This window comes from Ornithodoros turicata, chromosome 7, assembly GCF_037126465.1.
Source record: "Ornithodoros turicata isolate Travis chromosome 7, ASM3712646v1, whole genome shotgun sequence".
Taxonomy (NCBI): Eukaryota; Metazoa; Arthropoda; class Arachnida; order Ixodida; family Argasidae; genus Ornithodoros; species Ornithodoros turicata.
The window spans coordinates 16,048,961-16,076,634 of NC_088207.1; the positions used below are offsets into that span (position 1 = coordinate 16,048,961).

Below are 27,674 nucleotides of genomic sequence, written 5' to 3' on the forward strand. Positions count from 1 at the left end.
TTGAGTCGATCTCTTTATTTGTGGTTTTATCAAAGCGGTGACACGACCAGGTGCTGAGCTGCATGACATATCACTTCGGTGAGGAGCGCTGTCTGAAGTCCAAAGGCGTCCGCGTTAAAAGGTCTCTTGGTGATGGCGTCTTCTATCCCAGGAAAGAGAACTCCTTCCGGGGCGAAAACGAGATTCCTGCCACGCAATAATCACGAGTCAAACGTCTTCCCTTTGTGAAAGTTATGTTAAAAATATATAATAAAAATAAGATGTTATGTTAAAAAATGTTAAAAATATGTCATGTTCCCGTATCATTTCTTCACAGTTAACCATACCGAGCACGGATTCCGAAAGACATTCTCCTGCGAAACACAGTTAATATCATTTGGACACGACCTCAATTCTGCCCGCCTTTGAATGCTCCATTGACGGAGCAGAGGCAAAACATTTGATTCAATGAGCAAAAGTTTTTGACCTTCTTTGGGGCAAAGTAGCGGAACATGACAGAGGAGAAGATGCATGCACGCAGTATAAGATGATGTTGGAGTTTTTTTTTTTTTTTTCGTGTGTCGCGCAAGCTATCGTGCGTGCATGAACATTAGAAACATTTTGCGTACAGCTGTGTATGCCTCATATTATAAGTAGGATAATTTGGTAATACGAAAGGTACTCATACATAGCGTGCACGCTAATGGCACCTTGATGCAGTCGCACTTGAAAGGACTGAGCCCCTTTGCTTTAACGCGGTGATTGCTAGGGATCAGTAAATTGAAACTTTCTTGAATCAGCGACACGCCACCAACGAAACCATTTCTGAATGAGCGCCACCCATTTCTGCGCGGTCTCCATTCTATGGCATGAAAAGCGATACATTTCGTCGTTATATACAGCCGTGTAAAGTGCAGCAACAAAAAAATGTATCCCGAAGTATACCCTTTAGAGACTGTCTAAATCAGTGTTTCCCAAACTTTTGGCGGTGACGGACCCCCGGAAGCTATGAGAACCAATTCACGGACCCTCCCCCCCCCCCCCCTACATCACACACACACACCGTCACAGCCAGTGCATAACCAGCAACCTCGTCAGCTGCTGCGTGCTTTCGATACAGCTTCAGAAACTATTCCGGACTGGTGTCTTCTTCTTGTTTGTATGTGTATGACGCGGACAAACGTGCATTGCAGGACTTTTCTATCAGAAATTAGAAGCTAGCTGTTGAAGCATGTTTGTAGCAATTTTGGAAGTTCTGAGTGTTTGGAAATCGGGCAGCATGTACGAGCGCGTGTTTGTGGGGACGAAAATCCTCACTGAAATGTGAGAGACGGTCGCGGACCCCCACGGACACTCTCGCGGACCCCCAGGGATCCGTGGACCACACTTTGGGGAACACTGGTCTAAATAACGCTGTGTCTTTACCTTAACGTGGGGTCTCTGGTGGGAATTCCTCCAGGGTTGATGAACAACTTTTCCACTTCCATCATGATGTCATTGGCGATACGGATTTTTAGAGGGCTGCAAGGACACAACAGAGAGGAGACGATCATTATACCGCTGCACTTGGGCATGGCTCTGTTGCCGGATGGTGGAAGTGAAGGAACAAGGGGGCCTTTGTGATATTACGCTGTGCGGCTCCGAGACATTTTTACGACAATCTTCGTGAGCAAGGTAATAGAGCCTAACTGCGACGAGGTACTGAGCTGGTCGAGCACCTTTCATCTTCTCCGACCACGCTCTGCAGTCGGATTATGCTGCAACACCTACGTGCTTTGTACCTGTTAAGTGACTACGTATGCTACACCTTGTACTCATAGTTCGGGAGAAGTTAATGCCTACAGATCAATTCCGTCCACGAATCCGAAAACGTGTGTGATCGGCTTAGGCGGCCGCGTGACGCCTCCGAGTTATAACATAGTGCGCGCCCATTGTTGCATGTCTATACTGATTATGTCGCGAAAGCACTTGTCAGAGACAACGTACTTGAACATATTTTCATGCTTTTAGGCAAATACGAAAATATTCGCGTTAAGAATACGTGGATCGGCTTTCGCGTCTGTCCAGCGTCCGCGACGTTCTCGTATGAGCAACTCTCAATGTGCGGGCGGACTATATTCCCCGCTGTCGGAGATACACGTCTGCGGCTCCAGCATTTTGAGTTGTCTCTGAGTATACCTTGAAACCGAAATCTTGGCGAGCCTTGTATTGGATTCCCATAGCTGCCAAAAATCGTATAGGAGGAAGACTGTTAAACGTATACCTATCATTGGCCCAAACCGAAAATCTAGCCTCACTAAGCACTAGAATTCAGTTCAATCTACCAGGAAATACATATTTCGCGCAAACTGAACATCTTCTCACGGCGCTATATGATTTTAGAAACGCATCGACAGAGGCGTGTCGCGCCCTCTTAAAAAAGTATTGTGTATCGTCAATAGATGAAGTGCGATTTACGAGTGGCCACCTTCGCCATATCGGGGTATCACCAGAGAGGTTTACATTGTGGCTAAACCGAAGCGAGCCACTATTGAAATGAAATGCGCTGTCGATGCTGCGAGGCCACAAAAGGTCTAACAAGGACAGTGATGGGCAGTAACTTTGCTTTAAGTAACTCTGCTGAATAATACTTTCTACTTTACTAGACGTACATTTCGCTCTACTTTCGGCTGAAGTGCTTGAAGTCTCCTCCTGTGAGCTTTACTAGCTCGTTGCATGACAGCCGGCGCAGCACCCGGCCTGGTACTCGAGGGTCTATTGTGGCAAAACGGCTCGGTGTCTGGTGGGGAATATTGCCCTGTTCGTCAAGCGAGAGTGATCTGTATTCTCCACTGATTTGCTGCTGTGATGGTTACGTATATAGCCGACGCGTAGCTGATTTATTTCGTTTTAGTCCCAGTGTTGTCCGCATGCAATGTATTCTTGCCGCCGTACTTAACCATTAATGCGCAGTTGGTGACCACTTCGCCGCAGTGTTGCTCGTAATTTTCACTTTCAGTTTCCAAAAAAAAGAAGAAAAAGACAGCGCAGTTGGGACGAAAATTGACGTTTAGGGTATACGGAGAGCTGAGGCTATCGAATAGATAACTGCTCTGCACCACCTGTACCTCCACTGCCACCTTCAACTTACTTCAACCGTCGTATCCTCATAGTCCATTCCATGAAGCCCTCTGTGATCTCAGAAAGGTACCGGGCAGCTTTCAGGGGAGCGCCTGCGAGAACCGATCAAGATTCATATTACGCTTCAACACTTGACTATTCTGCATCTTAGGTCTAATAGATGTGTCAGTCTCTGACAGCTATTTGCTTAGCGTTATCTTGACTCGATGCTGGCTCCCAACCTCGAACTTTCACATAGCGAGCGTTATCGTTATTTTTGAAGTTGGCGCGCTCCAAATGTCACGTGGCAGCACGCTGAAGCAAAACCGTCCTCGTATAGGTCGCGATTTCAAATAACAGTCGCGATTGGCCCTGGCGCGGGAGCTCGTGGCGAATAACACGCGGAGTGATGTATTTAGCGTGCGTTAGAGGTTAACGACAAGTTAAAGGTCTGGGCCCAGGGTCTTTTAACTGTAAAATTTAGGTTGCACTCATTCACCGGCCTCACCAGCGCCTATGGGTAAACTTACTCATATCGAGGTTGTGTGTTGCGATGTCGCTGCCGTGTCTGATAATGAACGTGTCGAGACCAGTCCTTACGTGGAAAGCCAGCTCCCGCAGTTCGTAGGGCAATAGTCTTCGGTCCGCCCAGAGACGTACTAGGGAGGCGATAAGTTGAACCGACATGCGGCTTACTCGGAACTTGGGATCGAGATACTTTTCCACAAGCTCCAATGTGTCGTACGCGGTGTGGTAAGCCGGGTATAAGTTCGTGATGTTGTGTCGGTACTGGAAGAAAGAAGCAATGCACGTTGGTGGTGGTCGTAACATGTGTACTACAAAGAACCACGAAGTATCTCGATTCTGAAAACACACGACGACACATCCATGTAAATTGGAACCGTCTCCTTTGGACCCAAGCGTTGAGTGCATTTTTTAGTACAATTTGAGTACGTCTATAGTACACAGCAAGACTGCCATACGTAGCTACAACCGAATGCAAAGACGACTGTCAGCTGTGCGAACAAAACCGGCAGCACACTCTATATCTGATCCCGTTGTGCACCTCTTCTGTACCTCCCGGAGGGAGCAGGCGTATATGGGATGAGGCACGCACCCGTTACAAGGGAGCGAAGACAGTAGACACACAACCGTGCCGGGATGAAGGAATTGCGTATCCGTGAGGTACATGGCAGGTACTGCACGCTGTACACTCTAAGAAAAAAAGGATTACTTTTACTCCTTTTGGGGACTAAATGCATTGCCACAAAAAATAGTCTCTTTCGGGAATAAATGCATGGGAGTAAATGAATGTCACAGAGTGGAGACTGCATTTCACGCGCTGTTGTAAGAGTCCCAGGTACATAATTCGTGTGCATGCATGAAAATACTTTGAAGCAAACCGTCAGCCGTGATATATCGAGTGATGTAAAATCTTGCGCCATACATAGGGCACAATTCGCGAAGAAAGATGCGCTAACTGTTTCTTACTCTTTGTGGCTGGAAAATTGCTATGTTGGCTGAGTCATACAGCCCCATGCCATCAAATTGAGCAAGGGCACATATTTACGTAGACTGTTGCATTCAGGAGACCATTCGCGAAGTTCAGTGACAATTTGCAGTCCCGGGGAGTAAATGTCGGGACTAAATGTCGGGTTAGGGGACTAAAATGGAGAGTAATTGCAGTCTAGGGGACTAGAAGCTGCAGTTACTCCCCGTTTTACTCCTTTTTTTCTTACAGTGTACGTCCCGAACTCGGCTTGTACCTCGTAACTTCACGATCCCCTCCCGCATGAACCCATTTCGTGTACCTCTTAATTACGTTGACACACTATAATTCCCCCCCCCCCAGCCCAGCTTCGAGTGATGCGAGTCTGAATACCACTAGAATACCTCTAGTCTCTCTGGCCTACCCTGGATATCGCTACTATGGTGTGCTAGTGTCCAGAATATACTGGGTGTTTCAGCTAAATCCCCTGGCTAAATAATTCGCGAACGGGTGCACCAGTCGAGGAACTTTCTTTTTTACAAGTATCTGTCCGACAAGCTGCGCACCGCGTGAATGAGTGGGAGGCGCTCATTATTTAGATAAAAATTCACATGAGTTTCGTAGAAAAATAACTTCTAAAGCAGGGAGCTCTCAGCATTAAAATGGGTACCACCCGTTTTTGGACCTTAGTAGTAGAGGGCCTTGCCGAGGCTCGAACAAGGCGAAACTCAGACATGGACCCTTGGACCCTGCCCTGAGCCCTGCGCGTATTTTTCCCTGCGCGGCGCGTGTGGGGAGGGTTGTCCGCGCGCTTATCGGCGGGGGAGGGCTGCGCGTGCGCTCATCCTAGCGTATTTTTCAGCTTGGGCAGACTTCTTTGGCCGACTTCACATATTTTTCCGATACAGCAGGTGAGCGGTTTACATGCAGAGACATGCAAAGAAGGGTCATACACAAAAAGTACAAGTCAAAATATATTTATTAATGTCTTCAAATTGAGATATATTTATTAAAGCCAATAGTGCTGGGAATTGTGATGCCAATCAGGTGAAGGAGAAAAACCCAGCCGAAAAACCTTCACCACCTGTAACAGGGCGGTGCTCGGGTGGAGGGCTGCTGTGGTGGGTGGAGCGTGACCGGAGGGCTGCGCGCTTACCCTTCACCCTGGGCTGACTTCTTTCACCATTTTCCTACTTGGGCCGACTTCATTCCCGCGACAGGTGGGCGGTGCTCGGGTGGAGGGTTGCTGTGGTGGGCGGAGCGTGACCGGAGGGCTGCGCGCTTACCATTCATCCGTTCTGACTTCTTTCACCATTTTCCTACTTGGGTCGACTTCCTTCCCGTGACAAGTGGGCGGAGCGTGACCGGAGGGCTGCGTGCTTGCTTACCCTTCACCCTGGGCTGACTTCTTTCACCATTTTCCTACTTGGGCCGATTTCCTTCCCGTGACGGGTGGGCGGAGCGTGACCGGAGGGCTGCGTGCATGCTTACCATTCACCCTGGGCTGACTTCTTTCACCATTTTCCTACTTGGGCCGATTTCCTTCCCGTGACAGGTGGGCGGAGCGTGACCGGAGGGCTGCTGTGGTGGGCGGAGCGTGACCGGAGGGCTGCATGCATGCTTACCATTCACCCTGGGCTGACTTCTTTCACAATTTTCCTACTTGGGCGTTGCGTGGCCGGAGGGCTGCGTGTGCGTTTACCATTCAGCCTGGGCCGCCGATTTTCGCAATTTTTCAGCCTGAGTCGACTTGAATCGTAATTTTTCCAGCTACAACATGTGTGCATAGCCATACACAAAAGTGCAAGTGAAAATATATTTATTAATGTCATTAGGAATTATGTTATGACTCTGCGTGAATTGGAAAAACTTAGCCAAAAAATCTGAAATAGAAGGAACACAATACACGTAACAATACTTATTACAGGTATGATACATTAGCATTGAATAGGTATCACAAATCAAACACAATATTTTTATTAGTGGAAGTTTTCAATGAATCAGAATTGATAGCGCATTTAAAATATTCTTAATCAATACAATTACAATCAAAATTACAAATTGTATTATAAAACGTCTAATATTCCTATACGTGAGAACCATCAGTGCAATAGCGGGAAGTTCTGATAGTTGTATGCAATTAAATGTGAACAGCAGAGACTCTGGAGGACTATGGGACACGAACACAAGAGGAAATAAAATCTATTCCAATACAAAGAAGATATTCCACTTCACCACATAGCACGATCCTAGCCAACAAACAGAACGACACAAACACAAGAGGAAAATCAGAAGAAAAAATCAAACTCATCAGAAACTAGACATGTTAAAAATGAACTTCACCACATAGCACACTCCTAGCCAACAAACAGAACAAAGAACGACACGAACACAAGATGAAATAAAATCTATACCACTACGAAGAAGATATTCCTAATCAAAACAACACAGTAATCTATCATTCAGAAAATCAAACTCATCAGAAAATTAATATTCCTATACGTGAGAACCATCAATGCAATAGCGTGAATATCTGTCATAACATTTTCGAGCGCAATAGGGAATCTCAGTTTCATATTCCAACATTACTCAACTTTTAATTTCTTATTAAGTGAATAGCATAGACGTAAGGAAATAACGAGAAACAACACAATCAACAGCTACAATTAATAGAGAGCTAAAACCTGCGCACCATCCAACACATAGAGAAATAATAGCTAATCAATCTATCAAAGGCGAAATAGCACAGGCTTAACGCTGAAGAACAGAGGAACACGCGGCGGCACGCAAACATCAACAGAGGAAAATAATCTATCATTGAACCATCATAAAATCGATCAATATACAATTTTCATTCTAACAAACACTACGAACCTTGATTGAGGTATCCAGGACGTAGGAAATATGCACTGTTTTCACTCTTTTCCTCAAAGCCGGGAGACTATGTCTCTATCTATGTGACCATAGCACAGCGCATGCTTTATCACTCAAAGGGTTAGGGGCTATATTACTTCGTCCAGCAAACGGGGCGCTCTAGAGGTCAGATAAGAGAGTTCAAAGGCGATATATTTTATTGTGCAGCGCAAATAGATGTCGATATCACTAGCTGGGGTCACTATCTTTCCGCATCCTTTCCCTGAAATGGAAATCTTTCGTCAAAGTGGTTGTCAAGTCGGCTAAGTTTGTAGAGATGCGATATTGTTATTGAAGATGTAGAGAAAGTCCAAATTATTAATTGGTAGCAACGATACTCAATCAAAAACGAGAAACAAATTTAATTACGTCAGTTTTTGTAATATCTTGCAATAGAAATTTCTAATGAACCACACAGAAATATCAAATGTGAAATGCAACTCAGAGTTATGAGGCATTCCCATCTTAGAGATACTTACTTATGTCATGCGAGTGAACAATTGAAGCAAATGCAAGACAATAATTATTTCAGGCAGTAAGTTCACAACTCATAGAGTATCAGACGAGTGAATACTTGAAACAAAATCAAAACAATAATTCTCACGACAGGTGGAGATTATAGCATTCTAAACCAGATAATAAAATTTTAATCAATAAAATAAAATAGATATGCTTTTAATTAAGTGTAGACGTGCACTTGAAAACAGAAGAGACAATTGCTCTGCTTTGAAAAGATGGACAGATTTTGTACTCGATACCATAAGTCATGGGAAGATGTGATAAAAAACTGCTTCGAAAAGGAGGAGCCGCGAAACGATTTCATTATCGCTGCATTTCAATACGTCCTAGACATGGTCGTATTCGGAGTGTTACAACGTTATGAGCTAAAGACTTAAAGTATGGCCTTTCCATTTGTAGTGCCCAGATGCCATGACACTAAAATAATGTGATAGTTTTTCTGTATGGTTACGGGAAATCTCGAGTATATTTTGTGAATTGGATCTACGTTTATGTGTGACCTGTGCTGATCTGGTTATTATAATTAATATAACATATCTTCCATTGTGTTTATGCATAACGCTCATCTTCATTGTACATTGGTTAAGCACTTCTGATGGCTGTTGTGTGATCCGCTTCTCCCAAAATCTGATTGCCACTTGGAAATTATTTCATATACGTTTGTGTGCCGTGTGTTACGAAGACTACGTGATTAGAAATGTAGACTTGGCTTGTACGTCGTGTTCGTAAAATCTTTCGTTTGCATTGTGGCATCTGATAATAGATTCGCTTTTCGCAAAGGCTTCGTATTATCTCCCAGGCAGTGAACCCCAATGCGATTGTAAAAGTTGTCGCGAACGACCCGCGGCAATCAGTTATCTTGCCTTATTTCCCGTTTTGCCATATCTTGGCCCACACTGCAAGCCTTGGACGGCTCCTTTTTCCTACCCAAACAATGGACAACTGTGTTGACAAAAATATTTATTTATTTGTTCCACTCCAATCGGGTTGCTTGTCAAAGACATCTTTTCTTCTTTTACTAAGTCTGGGATAGTGCAACTGATTGAGAAATATACATGCACTGTGGAATTTAATTCATGAAATATGATAAGTTTTTACAAGAGATTAGTGATCCTTTTTCTAACCATAGACCGATGTATCATGTCTCTAAATTTCAGTGACCGATCCTTCTCCGGCAATTCTATCCATCGGGTGTTGAATTTGTACAGAGTGTAGTCGAGTAAAACCTATTTGGTGGTCAGGTCTCATTCCATATGAGAATTCTTACACAAATTGTGGAATATTCGTTTCCTTAGCGACCATTGTTCTCAGTCTAGCCATGCTAAATGTAAAGTGTTTTTCATTGTGATGCGAATGATTCATTATAATGATGACAAAGATTACAATTATTGTTTCATTTATACACTTGTTTATTTCGATAAATTACAGTTCTATTTCAAACTCTGAAGTTTTCGTTTGTTGTCTTCATTGATGAATTCCGAAGACATTAAATAGTTTATTCTGATTATTGGGCGCTTGAATCCAGCGTTGATTAACGCAGGCGCTATGTTGTCGCCGTGTTTGTATTGCTTCAACAACTTGCACTTTGTCGCGATGAACTTGCACAGTCTCTTATTGATGCTTCCTTTCTTTGTATGAAGGTCCTTGAATGGCGTACAAAAGAGTATTAGATGAAAATCGTCCGGTGGTCCACCGCAATTGATATGTTTGTTGAGTTTCAACAGGTGATAATACATCAGACCTTGCACGACAATATTGAACTTCTGTTAATTCGACATCGTTGCAGAGACTGGTAGAAGAAAATAATTGTGTTGCCGTGGTAGTAGAATATATCACGTGATAAGATTTTATGTACTTTCCATCTCAGATATGTGTAATTTCAACAAATCCGTCATGAATCGTGCGATATAGACCGCTTGTATAGGATAATTTGATCCGACTGCTTTCTTGATGTACGCAATGCCCATTGCAATGATTACAATTACATCTGGTCTAGTGTATTTCAATTCTTCATTGGCAAACCTCAAAAACTCCGCCATCAATCCCAATGGCCCTTCCGACGTTGATGTGCAGATATTTTTATAAGTATTGTAGATTCGGCATATAAATTCTTGCACCTTCAGTTCTGTAGTTTGTACCATATCTCCCAATACGACCATGTCTAGGACGTATTGAAATGCAGCGATAATGAAATTGTTTCGCGGCTCCTCCTTTTCGAAGCAGTTTTTTATCACATCTTCCCATGACTTATGGTATCGAGTACAAAATCTGTCCATCTTTTCAAAGCAGAGCAATTGTCTCTTCTGTTTTCAAGTGCACGTCTACACTTAATTAAAAGCATATTAATAATTTGGACTTTCTCTACATCTTCAATAACAATATCGCATCTCTACAAACTTAGCCGACTTGACAACCACTTTGACGAAAGATTTCCATTTCAGGGAAAGGATGCGAAAAGATAGTGACCCCAGCGAGTGATATCGACATCTATTTGCGCTGCACAATAAAATATATCGCCTTTGAACTCTCTTATCTGACCTAAGAGCGCCCCGTTTGCTGGACGAAGTAATATAGCCCCTAACCCTTTGAGTGATAAAGCATGCGCTGTGCTATGGTCACATAGATAGAGACATAGTCTCCCGGCTTTGAGGAAAAGAGTGAAAACCGTGCATATTTCCTATGTCTTGGATACCTCCATCAAGGTTCGTAGTGTTTGTTAGAATGAAAATTGTATATTGATCGATTTTATGATGGTTCAATGATAGATTATTTTCCTCTGTTGATGTTTGCGTGCCGCCGCGTGTTCCTCTGTTCTTCAGCGTTAAGCCTGTGCTATTTCGCCTTTGATAGATTGATTAGCTATTATTTCTCTATGTGTTGGATGGTGCGCAGGTTTTAGCTCTCTATTAATTGTAGCTGTTGATTGTGTTGTTTCTCGTTATTTCCTTACGTCTATGCTATTCACTTAATAAGAAATTAAAAGTTGAGTAATGTTGGAATATGAAACTGAGATTCCCTATTGCGCTCGAAAATGTTATGACAGATATTCACGCTATTGCATTGATGGTTCTCACGTATAGGAATATTAATTTTCTGATGAGTTTGATTTTCTGAATGATAGATTACTGTGTTGTTTTGATTAGGAATATCTTCTTCGTAGTGGTATAGATTTTATTTCCTCTTGTGTTCGTGTCGTTCTTTGTTGGCTAGGAGTGTGCTATGTGGTGAAGTTCATTTTTAACATGTCTATTTTCTGATAAGTTCGATTTTTTCTTCTGATTTTCCTATCAGAGCACCGCCCACCTGTCGCGGGAATGAAGTCGGCCCAAGTAGGAAAATGGTGAAAGAAGTCAGCCCAGGGTGAAGGGTAAGCGCGCAGCCCTCCGGTCACGCTCCACCCACTACAGCAGCTCTCCACCCGAGCACCGCCCTGTTACAGGTGGTGAAGGTTTTTCGGCTGGGTTTTTCTCCTTCACCTGATTGGCATCACAATTCCCAGCACTATTGGCTTTAATAAATATATCTCAACTTGAATGACATTAATAAATATATTTTGACTTGTACTTTTTGTGTATGACCCTTCTTTGCATGTCTCTGCATGTAAACCGCTCACCTGCTGTATCGGAAAAATATGTGAAGTCGGCCAAAGAAGTCTGCCCAGGCTGAAAAATACGCTACGATGAGCGCACGCGCAGCCCTCCCCCGCCGATAAGCGCGCGGACAACCCTCCCCACACGCGCCGCGCAGGGAAAAATACGCGCAGGGCTCAGGGCAGGGTCCAAGGGTCCATGTCTTAGTTTCGCCTTGTTCGAGCCTCGGCAAGGCCCTCTACTACTGACCTTCAGTGGGCGCCTCTTTTACAGAAAAATCTGTAATTAATTTGTTCGGTTTACATGTTTTTGTCGTGGCTGGTCGCAGTGAAACGCAAAAAGACGCTCTTCCACTCCCTTATCCACAAATGAATTATGTCATTACACCAATGAATTACGTGCTTTTGCACCGAAACCAATTAATTACAGCAAGAAATGACCGGCTTCGGTGGCAGATTTTTCTCTAAAAGCTGTAGTACCCATTTTAATGCCGACAGCGCCCTGCTTCACGTCACGTTTTTTGACGAAACTCATTTGAATTTTTATTTAAATAATGAGCTCCTCCCACTCATTCACACAACGTATAGGTGGTATCGGACAGGTACTTGTTAAAAAGAAAGTTATTCGATTGATGCACCCGTTCGCAAATTATTTAGCCCGGGGATTTAATTGAAACACCCGGTATGCTCACTGCGGATCACGCTGTTTTCTGTAACCCACTTCTCCGGGTATCGCGTGTGTCACACGCTTCGTATCGGGTCACATGTTCAGTCCACGAATTCATCTTTCCCGCCCAAGGGAAGTTGCGTCGAAACCTGAGCACTAACCTTCTCTGGGGAAGACGACGCGCCTAAGCAACTTCTTACTTGCCCCCAAGTTTGTGCTTTTCGAACCCGCGATGTTGTGATCAGTAGTTGGACATGCTACGAACTAACCCATCGAGGCCGCTGCTAAAAGCTGTGTCTGTGTCTGTGTGTCTGTGACATCTATTTCCAAAACGCTAGAGTGTTAACATTTGAACCGTTTCAACGTGACCCCAAGAAATGGGCGTTTGCGTTACTGACTTGTTACTATACAGGGTGGTCCACCAACCAAGGGTTCATTTCCACGGATTTTCGGCGAATTTATTTTGGCAATTGCCATTGCATTACGAGTGGGATTACGTGCTATACTGAGTAAAATGACCGCGGGGAACTCATTTCCGCAGAGAAAACGTAAGGTTGCCTTCGAAAATTTCGGAGTTCAATTCAAGAAATCAACTTTCCGTCAATTGAAATGGAATAAAAATGTTACCAATATGTGGCAAAAGCTATTGGCAGAAAAAAAAAATTCCTTGACCGCATATCTCTCCGGGGCATACGGTTTTTACTATCAATTTCTATCGTGGTTGGTGGACCAGCTGGCTTCGGCTTCGGCTGGACCAGCTGGTGGACCAGCTGGCATACCAAGTGGCTTCGCGTTAGTTACCGTAGTAGTCTAGGTCTCCCCTTTTTTCTTAAGACGCCAGTCTAGTAAATACACGGTATGAAACAGACTGCGTGTTTAGGCAATGAAACCTTTTGTGTCAGTTATGATTTACCAGGAACATAAGAAATGCTGTTGGGACGCCGGCGCTGAAGGCGAACGGAGCATCGTCGGAGCGTCCCATCACGGGCCATGTCCTGCGAAACAAAACTATGCACTTAAGTGACACGATCATGCTAGTTTGAAATTAAAGCTGGCAAAGGGTTCCAGTCGGGATGCTGCCATAATACCGCAGAAAAGAAAACACCAGAGTAGTCTACATTATAGTGATGTAATGTGAGTACGATGTATCGTTGGATCAGCTTTAAATACGGTAAGACATATTTTGGTCTTCTCATATAACTTTGTCGCGAACATGGATCACAGTTCTCTGAATCTCGACGACGTCTGATTTCCAGAGTTTTACTTTTTTGACCGCTTCAAAGGTGGTGGTGCTGGTGCAGCTGAGGGCCGCTTGTGAGCATGGTATTCATCCACGATTTTTGTGACCATGTCATATTACAAAAGCATGATGTACACCACTATTTCGTTTTTATGGCGATATTTGATCCATGTCCAGATTTCCACAAGTCAAACTTTCTAGCCTGCTATTCCGGCCTTGTTGTCTTTTGGTGGGGAGGCTGTTGGGAGGACCCGGAGTGACATTTTCGTTCTAGCGCGTTCGAAGAAACGTTTGAGTTACCTTCTGACGCTACGGACTCAAACGTTGCCCTCCAGCACACTGCTGACGATGGCGTAATAGGGCCGAGAGAGCAGTCCAGTGCTGATACGGCGACGTTTCAGTGCTTCTAAACTTATACACCACCTGAAGCCAAACAGCGTCTGCACCTTTTTTCTCTATCTAACCTCCAGTTTCACTGGCTGCAAAATTATGGAGAGTTTGGAAATGAAAGTGAAGAACGGACAAAAACAGAGCGAATACATAGTGGGCACCTAAAATTGGATACGTTTAAATTTTAGATGGCTAATGTTATTACGAATCCACAAGATGGTCTCATAAATATGTATTTGCGCGCCTACCTTGCTATGTTCAATCGCCTCAAAACCACCTCGGACACACCAGAATGGCTATTCACCGCAGTGTTTTGGTAGACCGTCTTCGCATCCCCGATGCAAATACCCGCTACGGCGTTGGTCTCACGGCGCATGCGCGACAGCATCTGAGCTTTGCTAGGTTATCGCCGGTAGGGATCTCCTCGAGGAATACTGGACCGTGTTATCGGAGACGTCACGCGGGTTCTGGGGCTCCGCGAGGAGAAGAAGCCTATACATATACGCCTATACCCTACACCAGCCCCCCACAGCTCTCGCAAAATCTGTATCAAAGTGCACGTGACTGCGCACGGAGCAATCCGTGCCTCTCTATTGGTCGGACGCCACAAGCGTGTCCGGATTGGCTGCCAGAATTTGAAAAGGGCACTTCGCGTTTCCTCGCCTGCGTTCTGCGTACTCCCTCGGCGGTTTCATTTGAAATTTGAACGGTGGACGCCGGCTCGGCGGTGTGTTTCGTTGGGAAGCAAGTGCGTTCGCAGTCTCATCCGTGTATTATGGTGTCTTTGGTCGTGTTGTACTGTTTCTCGACACAAGCACCGGTCTACGAAGAGCCAATCGGATTTCAAACTGAAGTGTTGTCGTGAATTCTGGCTCGATGAACACGTTTGAGCGCCGTCAGATTTGCATAGCGGTGACAAGAAAATAGGATTCATGAAGCAGCAGCATTTTACGTTTGACGTGTAGCAGGCAAGGACATGATGATCAAGAGATTGTGCGCAAGTATGTGTCAGTTGTTCCTTGCTGGGAATAAGCTGTGTCGACATGCGTGTGTTGCAAGTTTGAACTTTGTTCCAGTGTGCTAGGAAGCGCTACGCAATGAACTCAGTACGCTCAGTGCATGTAAATGCGTCAACATGCCGAGTGCGTCAGTATATAATGAGTCAAATAAATTTATGTTCATTACGACACTTTTCACAGTTGTTTGGGAATCACTGAATAACTTTACGGCGTGCATGAAAGCAAGTAGACTTAGAGGTCAGGGGTAGCCGGTACAGGCCAGTATGGAAAGCAGAAGTCAGCAACAGCCGGAACCGGTCGGGCTGCGAGTCGGACGGGAAGACTTCTGATTGGAGGATTGAGGAAGCAATTCTCATTGGTCGCGTGCCCAGTGTTGTGTGAATTTACCTATACTATGGGCTCCATGGGGAGTTAGAGCTGCATATACTAGACCAACTACGCGAGAAGCAAGATGGCGGTGCAGACTCCCGTAGCATTTTTGTGCTGCTTAAGGTGATTGCGTGTGATCCTTTCCTGGATGCAACGAAATGGATTGGAATAACCGACCTCCTCAATAGCGTAACATCGAAAGGCTTCAGGGTTCGGGATTTGCCATGCCAGAGCGCTACGACGTTAATTAACCGTACCATATCCTTCCACGGTGCATGAAAACTTTAACAGCGTCAGTCACGCGTATAGTGATATCCTTTTGGATTATCGCGCCGCACCGGGACGTTACAAAGTGGTTTACTAAAAGTCACAAATGAAAAGAAAAGTTTCTGTGTGTAGTGTATAATACATGAATAATTATGAAAGATAGGCGGTTGACCAAATAGGGAGATCGAGTCCCTTGGGACCACTGGTGACATCGCCGTTTCCAGAACAAAAATTGAGACAGTTATAGCACGAGGGGAGGACCTGGAAATAAGGCGATCAGGTAGTCGGTTTTCGACCCTCAAGTAGAAGCGCTCCCGTTTTCCTTTCCTCTGTATGGGGGGGGGGGATGCTGTCACAAGATGCCCCGCATGGACGCTGTGACAGCGCAAAGTCCAATCACCGTGTAGGTAACCTAGTAGTTGCATAGGACCACGCTATAGTGACCACACGACGAAAAGCGTATCGCTTACGATGTCTCTCTAAAGCCACTACATTTAAACTCGCGTGGCACAAGGACCACAGATAACTTGTATACCTATTTGAACTTACATGGGTCGGTTTTTGCTGTTCTTCTCAACCTCAGAGTCCGCCGCCCACATATCCAGCAGAGTCTTCCCCTTCTTCTTATAGTGCGGGACCTGTGGACAACGGCATCAAGTGAACAGAAAGCGGAGGCACGCAGAACATTCGTGGCGTATACTCACCAAAGACGCCGCGCCGCGCACTGAGGCGGATACAGCGGGAGACGACATGGGATGGAACTTGTCCCCTGAAATACAAAAACCTTGTCTCGTGCTGTTCGTTCTGCGTCTTCCAAGCCTGCTGTTTTCACGAGGGGTCTCATACATCGACACAGAAATATACAGACACATGGCGTATGGCATCTTTCGAAGCAGGTTTTCACCTGTTCACCTGTCCACTACGTTCACTTGCATATAAGGTTGCTTACTGCTGGTAACATTTTTGAAATACACTGTTAAAACAGAACTTCACCACACAGCACGCTCCTGGCCAACCATGATTCTGAATGATATCATTATGTGCACTGATTTGTTGAAAATGGGAGGAGGCGCCTATCTGGGACATATTATCTTGTCCCAGATAGGCGCCTCCCCCCTGTTTTGAACAAATCGTGACACAGAATGACATCATTCGGTATGATGGTTGGCTAGGAGCGCGCTGTGTTGTGAAGTTCTGTTTTAACAGTGTAGTAAAGGAAGTCTATTATCTTGCATAAACATACTCACTGGTAGCACAGTTACCCATATGACACAGAACAGACGTCTATATCTGCTACTCACACAAGGAATTACTTACATTTCCTAGAATGCGTTGTTAGAATGTTCGTTCAGAACGCACACAAAGCTCTCTGTTCTTAACAATTTCTATCTAATTGAACTGAAAAGACTGATATTTTGCCGATCACAGTTTCTACAGACGTCTGCTGGGAGAAGGCACAGGGAACCTGACCTGAATTGGTGGACCGATAGTACGTGAATAGTGAAGTACTACGTGACGCATTTCATAGAAATGTTCCCAGAAAACATGGAGCATACCATGCAAACACGCAAGTTGGGCACCTCAGTAATGTGTTGCAAAAATTTCAAAGTTGGTTAATCGCATTCGGAAGTAAAGATGATGCACCGTATAAGCTAAATATAAATAATGGAATCATTACGGCCTGCTAAAACAGTACATCCTCAATGGTATAGTGTGATCATGTGGCGGCTGTTGTTCCAATATACTGACAAAAAGTGTCCGAGGCGGCCAAACAGGCGCTCGGCGCAACTGGTGTCAAATGAGTGTGTTCATTGTCATAAGGCCTGTTCCGACATATAGCGAATTGCTATATAGCGCTAGAAAATAGCGCGATATTTTCCTCCTGGCAGTGCTCCAAACCGCTGAAGATTTGCGCTAGCCAGAGTTGAGCTCATGTCAACTTTTTCAGCGCTAATGTTAGCTCTTCAATCGTGCTAGCCAATGAGAAAGCTCTTCAGCGATGACGTCGCGGAAGTCGCGGAGTTGTTTCGCTTCCGCATTTCACGGCACGGCGACCGCATTGGAACCGACGGGTCTGTCATTCAAAGTGTTTGGTAATTTTTAGTTGAGTCAGTTGATCGAACTTGCTCGTCCACATGCTGTCGACCGGGGGATGCTGGGAGCGACCGGGAACGACCACCGACCTTCCGCTAAATAATAGCGTTCGCGCCGCTTTGCAAGTGTGAACAGTCCAATAAAGGCCTGTTCCGACATATAGCTGCGCGCTAATATAGCGCTACAAAACAGCACGCAAAAACAGCGCTCACTGTTATCGGACGGTTCACACTTGCAAAGCGGCGCAAGCTCTATAATTTAGTGGAAGTTATCGTTTCCGGTCTCTCCCATCATGACGCCTCCAGAGATCGACAGCGTTGGACGGAAAAATTCGATCAACTGACTGAACCCCTTATCAAGAAGGACAATAAGAAAAATTATCAGACATTTGGGATGACACACTCGCCGGTCCCAATGCGGTCGCCATGCCGTGAAATGCGGAAGCAAAAGAGCTCCACGACTTCCGCGACGTCACCACTGCCTCCTCATTGGCCAACACGAATCTAGTGCTAATATTAGCGCTGAAAAAGTTGACTGGATCTCAACTCCGGCAAGCGCTAATTTTTAGCGTTTTCGAGCACTGCGAGGAGGAAAATATCGCCCTATTTTGTAGCGCAATATATCAAATCGCTATATGTCGGAACAGATCGTAACAATGAGCGCTGTTTTTGCGCGCTGTTTTGTTGCGCGATACTAGGGCGCTGCTATATATGTCGGAACAGGCCAATACACTCCACGCGGTATTAAACGTCACACGTCACCGACACTTTACTAAGCCAACATGATAAAATAGTAAGGCGCAGATTAGAGAGAGACGTAGTATACAGACCAGTGAGCATTTTGGTTCCTATATAGATAACGGCGCGGGATCTGAGGGCGGCCATGTTCTCCTCTACCCACTCTGTTGAGCCCAGAATGCCCTGTTCTTCTCCATCCCACAGGGCGAACACCACAGAGCGCTGCGACGTCCAACCTTCCTGCAAATACATTTCGTGGCTCACAGTGTATTCTCCGCAAATGTATTCCTGGCCGCGTTTCGTTACTTGACAACCGCGATCGCAACAATATAGAAGCAAGACATGTCGCACCATACCCTATGACGCACTATACCCGTTCCCTCCGACATTTTTCTCATTCACCAGCATGATAACACACGTAACTGCACGTAAGGAGACTCATTTCGAGTGAGTGTGGAGAGAGGAAAAATTTAGAAAGCTGCACCAAATGACCTACCTTCATCTCAACCGTCAAATTGGGTCCGTTTCTAGCTCAATCATTGCTGTTTCTACTGTAAAACGCGCATGATTCTCCTTAACATATTGTATACTAAATGGGTTGTGGCACTTTGACGCTTCATATTACATCTTGCACGCGTTGTATTGTGAGCGTGTGTTTTTTTTTTCGTTTTATTGGGTGTTAGCGCCGCGAAGCAACTGTGGCTATGAGTGGCGTACAGATGTGGACAGACGGAGAGAGGACAGCAGGAACGAGTGGGGGACAGGGGGGGTTAGTATGCGTCCTGGGCCGACTTCAGGGGGAACTGTGCTGACATTCGTCTGGAAAGTCTTCGGAAAACCCAGGGAAAACCTCAGACAGCACAGCCGGCGGTAGGATTCAAACCCACCACCTCCCAGTCTACAGCACGACCTTGGTTACCACCAACGAGCGGACACCTTAGCCCACTCGGCCGTAATGCTGGTGTGAGCGTATATAGTCCTGTTGTAACTAGCCGTCTCGTCCCCCATAAGTGAGAGTTGACACCGTATACTGAGCTGACGCACCGTCGTCGCAGTTAACAACAGTGAGCCCGCGTTAATATGACCACCACCGTTCCCGCAGATGTTGGTCATAAAACGAACTGTCATAAAAACGGGAAACGCACCCTTCGCTGACCGCGGATACCGCTTCGTTCCGGCCATTTTTGCGGGCACAACAGCAGCGGCACAGTGTGACCTAGTCACGTGGTCACTGCTCTTTTAATTACTGCAGTGCTTTAGCAGTGTAAAAAGCGTTATGAGTAATTCAAACGTAAAAAAAAAACATCAGGAGTCCTCCCAAACTTTGACGCACCACTTCAACACGTGTCACCCTCTGCCTGAAGTATCTGTGCAGCCTCTCCCTGGGGCTATTGAGCGGGTCGAGTGACATGGTTATAATAACCAGAAGATCTCCCTTCAGTTTTGTCAGGTTTGTCCCTTCAGATGACGCACCCTGGAAGTCGCTGAGAAGGCGTGTTAGCTTAGCTCAATTGGTAGAGCCCTGGACCGGCAATCCAGAAGATGTGGGTTCGAGTCCTACAGCTGGCTAACCTTTTCAGTGAGTTTCATCTTTCATCATTTCTAGTGACTGCCGCGCTCAACTGGGACGCTGCTTTTTTCCGACGCTTCACCACACGGTTCCATCCGACCTCGCTACTATCCCTACGAACCGGCTCCCGCCGCTACGGGACAGCCTTTTCGTCCATGCCAGGATCACGCACCAGCAAGTTCTTCGTTGTCACGCTCGCTCTCGTCCACCTCCGCATCCTCCTCTGACTTCTCGTGCACGGGCAACGGCGCATCGTTTACAGGTTCGTCTATCTCCATACAAATCGTCTGCACACACCCGGGGCCCCAGCTGCGTCCGCCACAGGCGTCATTACTTCGACATGGGCTCCGATATCCTTTGGAGAAGTACGATCTTGTTTCGCAGCAGTACAATCTTCATTTGGGGCAGGATCAATATGCTTCCCCATCATCAAATTCCACAGCGTCATGAAAAATAATGTTATGCCCCTGAGCTCTTGCTTTAGTACCGCAGGTGTTTACACACTGCAATTCGTCATGTGCAAAGGCATGACACCTCCGGCACCAATGTCTGTGACATTGCTTTCGTAGATGACCAACGTGCTTGCAACGTAAGCAGAGGGGAGGCCTGCCAGGCACAGTGAGAAGCACCTGACATCCCATGACACAGAGAAAGTTCGGCAAACCGTCAACAGTGGTACTGCCGTCGGGCTCCAACACTGGATTCGACACTGGCAAAGAAGTCGCGCTTCCAGTTTTCTCTGGTAACGTCACCAACTTTATCAAACACAGACATAGCCTTCTTCGCCTCTGCATACTGAACATGTTTTGGCAACCAGTGGGTCTTGGCGGAAATATCTCTTTTATTGGGGTCGAGGGCTATGCACTTCTTGCCTTTGACCAGCAGGGCTGACTAACGTGAGAGCCCACACATAATTAAACATGAAGTTACCAAAGGAGGCGACATCGTTGGTGGTCAGTATTTGCTTCAGGGCGTCAGTAAAGTCGTCCACTCGATAAGGCCGGCCGCGTGGGTCAGCGTGTACGAAAACAGTGTTCAAAGCGACACTACCTGTTGGCAGAGCGTAGGTAGGATCATCTTGTAGTCATGTGCATCAGTATGAACGATATCCCGGCTAGGCTTACCCGTACCGAAAGGTGCAAAGCTCGTGAATTTTGCGACTATTCTCCACGAGACATCCACGTAAAAGGCCACGTACCATAAACATCCATCAAACGACTGGGAGCTTCATAGGTGGACGTCCCTTTCCGTATATCCGCCGGATGTCGCGTGCGGGCAGTTTCAAAAATTGTCCTAGTCCTGACGGAATTTTCTGACGGAATGGAGTGTTGCGAGAGAGAGAGAGAGAGAAAAAAAAACGCGCGATTGCACCGCGGAAGTTAAATTCGATGGACGTACAGAATGTCTCAACCAAAAGCAGTAACAAACACAGCCGTTGCGTTGGTCTTGAGTTAACACCCCAAGTCATTCCTTACTTCAATCTTGCTTGTGTCAGTAAATGAAATAAATGTAGACACCTCACCCCTTCTATTTAACGGCAGCAACAAACATGACTCTCGGATTCGGAAATCATGGAAGAAAAGCTATATGTATAGTATTTACGCTATCTGCATCCACTTCCATTTTTGATGCCTATACATCACAGCAAATGGACACTGCTACCCTGAGTGAGCTTTTGCGCCTTCACCATCAGTTCTGGAGAGCATTTTTTTTTACTTGTTCTGTTTACTTATTTAAACGCTACGCGCGCTGCGTATTTTGAGAAGTCTTGGACACAAAAGAAACTATATACGGAAGCAAGAAAAATTAAATTGTGGCATGACAGGGGTTGAAAAAAAAAAGACAGAGAGAAACACATGCTAATTTGCTAATTAACATTTTTTACCTCTGCGGAGCTCACATGAAGCCATTAGACCCTTATGCCCTAATGGTCCCATCAAACCACTAAACCGCTAGTCCTGTTGGAGAGGTCCGAAATTACGATAGGTCTATTGGCCTAATTGTTCCATTATGATTGGCTCTGATGGATTTTTTGGTCGGGAAGGCGGCATACACTCGTAACGTCTCATCAACCAATGTTCATAACAGTAGAAAATAGTTTAAGGTGTTTTTTTTGTTGTTGTTTTTTAGTGTCGCATTTTACCTTGTGCAGCATCCCGAAGACGCGAGTGACCTCCAGAAGCTGACTGATGCCAAGGAAAGGATCCGCTGCAGAATGCGTGCTGATCGAGTCCATGTGATTGCCAACAAGAACAATACGATCTGGTGGATAGAGATGATATCGCATTCGACATTATTCACTTCCGTTTATGTTAAGTGTCATATACACACTAGAACACTGCAAAGATCTGGGGAAGTCGAAAGCACGATCCGGCCCACGAGCCGAAATTGGGCCTCAAAGCCGTTTTCACTATACGGGATCGAGTTCCGTCCGAGAGTTCTCGGGCCTCAGTTCGGCCGAGCTTTTGTGAGACATTCTTTCGCAGTATTTAACACTCAACATACCGGGTCCAGGTCTCGGCAGCCGTGCCGGGCTCGGGTCGTGAAAGCCTGCGTGCCTTCGGGAACGAGCCGGGTCCGGCCCCTAAATTCAGGCCCGTGCAGCGCTTTAAATACACACGTCGGTAAATATGGGACAAGCGAAAGTTAAAAGATGAACGTCGTAAGCGGATTGTCAATGAGGTTTATCTGTGTATTCTGTGCGATATGGTGAATTTTGTTTCGTAGCTAACAGAAATCGATTGGTGACGATAGTCACACCGAGTGCAGTGCCTGCGTCGCGCAAATGAGACACGGTTCACTACAGCTGTGGTAATCGTAAGACCATAGCATAGGCTGCATGCCTATTATTATTGCCTTATTTTGCTCCACCAGGGCGTAGCAAGCCGACATAGGTCTGGCTGACCTCTCCCTGCGTGGACGCCACCTCCTCTTTATTAAACTTATATATACCCCCCCCCCTATTATTATTGGTCCATCAAGGGGCCTTTATGCCATTACATGAGGGAGTGAGCACGCATGTATTGCAACACACTGGCACTGTACATCAAACAATAAACATAGATTTAAAAAAAAACAAAAAAAAACAAACAAAAAAAAGACAGCAGACAGAAAAAGATTATAACAAAGCAAAGAATATATCTACATTAGAGAGCAATGATGCGCATGTACATGGACCGACAATGGTCAAGTGACCTCGGCGATTAATGCGTTGGTAAATTGGATATGATCCGTGAGTTCCGCAATATGCCGTGGGAGTTTGTTCCTATGCCTATGGTCTAGATTTATGCCTATGCTTTTATGAGCGAACTGCATAAGCTGGGAATTCGTGATGTTCCACGGGGCTGACGTACAAGAAACGCATACAATACATGCGCGTTGAGGAATTGCTTGGAAGACATTCCCTGTGTCTGCTGCTTATTTGGAAATGAGCTTCATGCAGGTGAGCTCATAATTTCGCTACACGAGTTTGGATGGCACTAAGGGCGACACGAAACTCAGAAGAGCTCACGATTACAACTTCCAACATCAAACTCTGACAATGCCCGAAAACTTTATGCCATCTAGTTAGTTTAGGAGTTGCAAATCCTAGCTTGCAATGGCCGAACTCCTTTTTCTTTTTTTCTGCTTTGCTTTTTACGCGATTACCGTTCACGACAGACGCTACGCCTGCTCCGAGTCTTCCCCTTCTCAGTGTTGCTGTCATTTTGTTTAATTAGAATCCACGAACTCAAGCTGGTCTTTGTCAACATGCACTTACCTAACCAACTACGAGAAATTAGAGGTGAAGAACGAATTCAAGTGACACTATGTGTGGTCTAGTCAAACGCGTCGTCTTCTCCGTATAGAGAGCAGAGCAATATCATATTGTCATTTAAATAAGTAAAAAATATATATATATATACTCTCACCTCTTTCGAGCGTTCCGTTGATGATTCCTATGACGTTCGTTATTTGTCTGGTCTCTAACTTGTTGTGCACCGCAAGCCGCAACCTGCACAAAAGTATCAGCTCCTCTAAACACATTTCCATTGTGAAGTCGGTGCACAAACTAATGTATTAGAGTGATACGACGACAGAAAAATAGGCGATGTCAAGTTGCCGGTGATGAGTAGATCAAAGAGTGATATTATACGGTAGGAGCAACTTATTTATTTACACATAGTAACAAGACTTTCGTGCACAAGACTGCACTTCTTCAGGTTACAAAAATATGAACATGGTACAGGAACATATATAGAGTTGACGAAGGAGTTTTCATATGAGATGGTAACAAGGTGATGGAAAGGATGTGAATACAGGTAAAATTGAAAATAACATAAATACAAACGAAGGGGTATCAGAAGCGCTTCTGATACCCCTTCGTTTGTAGATGGCGGCGCCCGTAATCGGCACCCAAACCTTTTGTAACAATGCGATTGTTGTTTCTGCAAGCCGTTTTGGATGTCTTTCGATCACGGTAATTATTTTTATACGATAACCTCTCAGTAAAACGTGCAGTTTTACACATAAAGCCTCGTACTGTTGACGACTTCCGAAGATGTGATGACGACTGCGCTTTAAGACCCACTGAGCCGATACGGGCTACCATGTTGCGGAAAAAGCACCGCATAGTTTACCGTGGCAAAATACATTCATCCCTTGGCGTTATGACGACGAAAATATGTCGGTAAGCGGAGAAACGACATGTAAACAAAGTCACATGGGCTCAAAATGACGTTTTCTATGACGTGTGGCCAGGACAACATGGCAGTTTTGCCCAAACCACTCGCTTCAGGGCACTTACAACAACGGCGGGTTTGTGTCACCCCTGTGACACGAACGAACGCGGAGGGGTGGAACGCAGAGAGGACGGAGGAGAAGGAGGAAGGTTTTGTGTCAACGTCGAGACGGACGCGCGAAGGCGAAGTGCGTCAACGGTTCAGCGAACATTGCTAGATCTCTCGTTTGCTATTTTACTGGAAACTGTTGCAGAAACTAAAGAACCATGGCCTTACTATGCCGCACATATTTACGTTAGATCTGGGCTGGTGCGTGAAATAAATGAAGTGTGTGACTTTGCTGGCAAGCCAGTGAATTGCATTTTTCGCATGGGGGAAGGAAACGCAGGAGCGGCCCTTCCAACTTTTTGCCATCGGGACGGGCGTGCCGGCGTGCCATCTTCGCAATGCATTCTGGGATGCTCCTGTCTTCCACGTGACCGCTCACGTGACCCCAAGAGCATGCGCAGGCCAGCTGTCACAGCAGACGACGGGAGTCGTGATTGTCTTGCAGTTCAGATATCTGCATTGTGATGAACGCCGCACGTCCAGCTTTATTTGTGTGTGTTCGGAGGTTTACTCTTGGTTTACCATTCTACTACAAGACCGATCAGGGTCTGCAGGACAACCACGTAGGACTATAGAAACATCGTTCGTGGCAGCGATGTTTGCGTGGCTGCGTGACCACGTTTGGTGTCATGAGGGAACTGATGTTCTGAAGCTGGAACAACATAGAAGGGACAAACACATACATCGTTTTGTGTGTTTGCTGCTGAAGTTGTAAAGCATGCAAGTAATCAAATTTGTACAACGATGGAGCAAATCAATTGAATCTGCAGCTCTAGCACAGCGGCAGCTTGCAAAGGAACGATTCAGGATGACTCTCTCACAGACAAGGGTACGAAACAACCGGTCAAGTACGTGCTTACGAATGAAACGTATTCCCGTGGCAGAGCTGTTTTCTGTTGAACCACAGCCGCAACCGCGGTAAGAACACGTTAACACTACGTTGTTTTTTGCAGTGGTGTTCACATTTTGAGAGTAAATGACTTTGGAAAAGCATAGAAGCACGAAAAGCAGCGCGAGCAACAAAGCGTTGCCAAACCGAAACTTTGGAGGGGATCACGTGGTGGACAGGAAGTAGTGGCGGTTTTGACAGTGACGACCGCCAGAGGGGTCCTACGGAAATCTGCTCGAAACGGCTGCTCCTGTGTTTCCTTCCTCCATGATTTTTCGTGACGTTCAGTCTGTCTTTTCAGAAAGAGCTGTCGCCACTGCGCTGCTAACTGGCTAAATAGAGTGGTTGTCAATTATGGCGTGAACTACAACCATGTGCGTGAAAACAACCAGTGCTTCCCGACAGTGTGCTGGCAGTTTTCACCGCGCAGTTGGCTCAGTGGCTAACAGGTGGCGCCACAATAGCGCCGTCAGTGCCTCCTTTCTGCTACTGCGAGTTTTGAGATTGCCTTTCGAGACTCGGGATTTTTATTTTTTTAGAAAACGTGATATAACTCATAAAAAGAATAGTAGTCAACAAGAAACAGCTCGTAATGTTCGTAGCATACGGTTTTTCCTACCAACGAATGGGGGGGGGGGGGCTCTATCACAAACGGCACAGTAGAGTGGGTGTGGTCTGCAGTTGGAGCGCTCCGACCTGTAACCGCGGCAGCGATTTTCCAAATTAATTGCGCTGCGGTGAAACAACTTTGGACAGAAATATTTTGTGGTAATGCTTTTTACATATTGCTTTACAAGATGACAGCAGTTTTTGGCCATGTTAAATACCACTTTAATGCTCCTTTAAAGTTGCTAGTGGCGCTTGTTCTGTTTTTGTCTCTTCACCGTCCGCCGTGTATTACTTTGCAGCGCGTTTCGTACTATCAGTTGATAGATAGGTTTCCGGATGTGACCATCCTTTTGGAGGGGAAGCGCCACGAGGTGATCCATTATCAACTGCTCTGGTGACTGATCGACGAAATTGTAAGAAAATCAGGTTTTCCGTCACGGGACAGCGTCAGCAACATTTCAGGGATCGCATTGTACATTCATTTCAACAGCTTTCTCGTGCACCAAAAATCTCAGAATACGTTTGACACTATTGACAGTCACAAGGATACATTTCAGAGCGGCTTAGTTCACACTCGGAGAAGAAGCCCTTTTCCAAAAAAGTCCAGTAAGAACCATTGTGCGCAGGTGTCGTAGTGTTACTACGTGATCAGAGTATCAGAAGCAGGGTTCTCATACCTTATGTTTTTGGGACTGTCGATGTTGCACGGAATTTGCAGCTTGGGAACCCACCTCTTCGGACAAACGTGATGCACGAGCTCCCTGTATATGGCATTACCGGAATTACCATACGAAACGCTGATCTCTGTTAAACAACGGCAGCCGATAAAAAGGTAGCAGCAGTGGGATTCGAACTCACACCACAGACTTCCGGTTAGGTACAGTACACCAGGTCTGGTACATCATATGCTAGCTGTCCTCTCATCAATGTAACAAGCCTCACTAAGAAACACAGGGACACTGTACTCACCTTCAACACATTTTCTCTTAGATTCTTGCTAGTCGCACTCACATTCACACAGGCGAGCACACGGGGGTGGCGGGGGGAACGAAATTCTCTACGCGAGACGAATGCCACCAGTGTGTTCATCTGCGTGAACGTCAGTGCTGTGACTGGTAACAGTGTAAGAGAAGAAGGTACACATTCTACATACGTGTATACATTCATAGTGCGTGTTGTTACGTTGAAGCCTCAAGTCTGAAACTACCGACATTTCGGAGAAAGACTGAAGGCGAGCAGCCTTACTGGGCTGACAGTCTCATGTCGGACCAGAAAACAGAGGGTGGCTTCAAACATCACTGCTGATGCTTTTTCATCAGTGGTGATTCTTTCATTGGAATTTGCAATTGGGCCTTATGAGGCTTATCTGCCACACCTCCACAGCATCGCACCTGTGCATAGTCACC

General features: G+C 45.7%; 1 protein-coding gene across 1 annotated transcript; it reads right to left on the reverse strand.

Moving 5' to 3' along the window:
- Positions 1-27,135, reverse strand: LOC135399584 (putative N-acetylated-alpha-linked acidic dipeptidase). The gene is made up of 11 exons (XM_064631309.1): positions 26,946-27,135; positions 23,853-23,935; positions 22,085-22,203; positions 18,464-18,611; positions 16,245-16,309; positions 16,090-16,178; positions 13,169-13,250; positions 3,609-3,867; positions 3,110-3,191; positions 1,405-1,500; positions 1-186 (listed from the first exon to the last, which is right to left on the reverse strand). The coding sequence occupies exons 3-11, from the start codon at positions 22,175-22,177 to the stop codon at positions 30-32; spliced, it is 1,071 nt and encodes a 356-aa protein (XP_064487379.1). The 5' UTR covers positions 22,178-22,203; positions 23,853-23,935; positions 26,946-27,135; the 3' UTR covers positions 1-29.
- Between the last annotated feature and the right edge of the window lie 539 nt (positions 27,136-27,674).

Coding starts and splice junctions, on each gene's coding strand:
- LOC135399584 (XM_064631309.1), bottom strand. CDS start 22,177: ATGGACTCGATCAGCACGCATTCTGCAGCGGATCCTTTCCTTGGCATC. Junction 16,310..18,463: donor AGGAACCAAAATGCTCACTG/GTCTGTATACTA, acceptor TTTGTATTTCAG/GGGACAAGTTCCATCCCATG. Junction 13,251..16,089: donor AACAGCAAAAACCGACCCAT/GTAAGTTCAAAT, acceptor TTTGTTTCGCAG/GACATGGCCCGTGATGGGAC.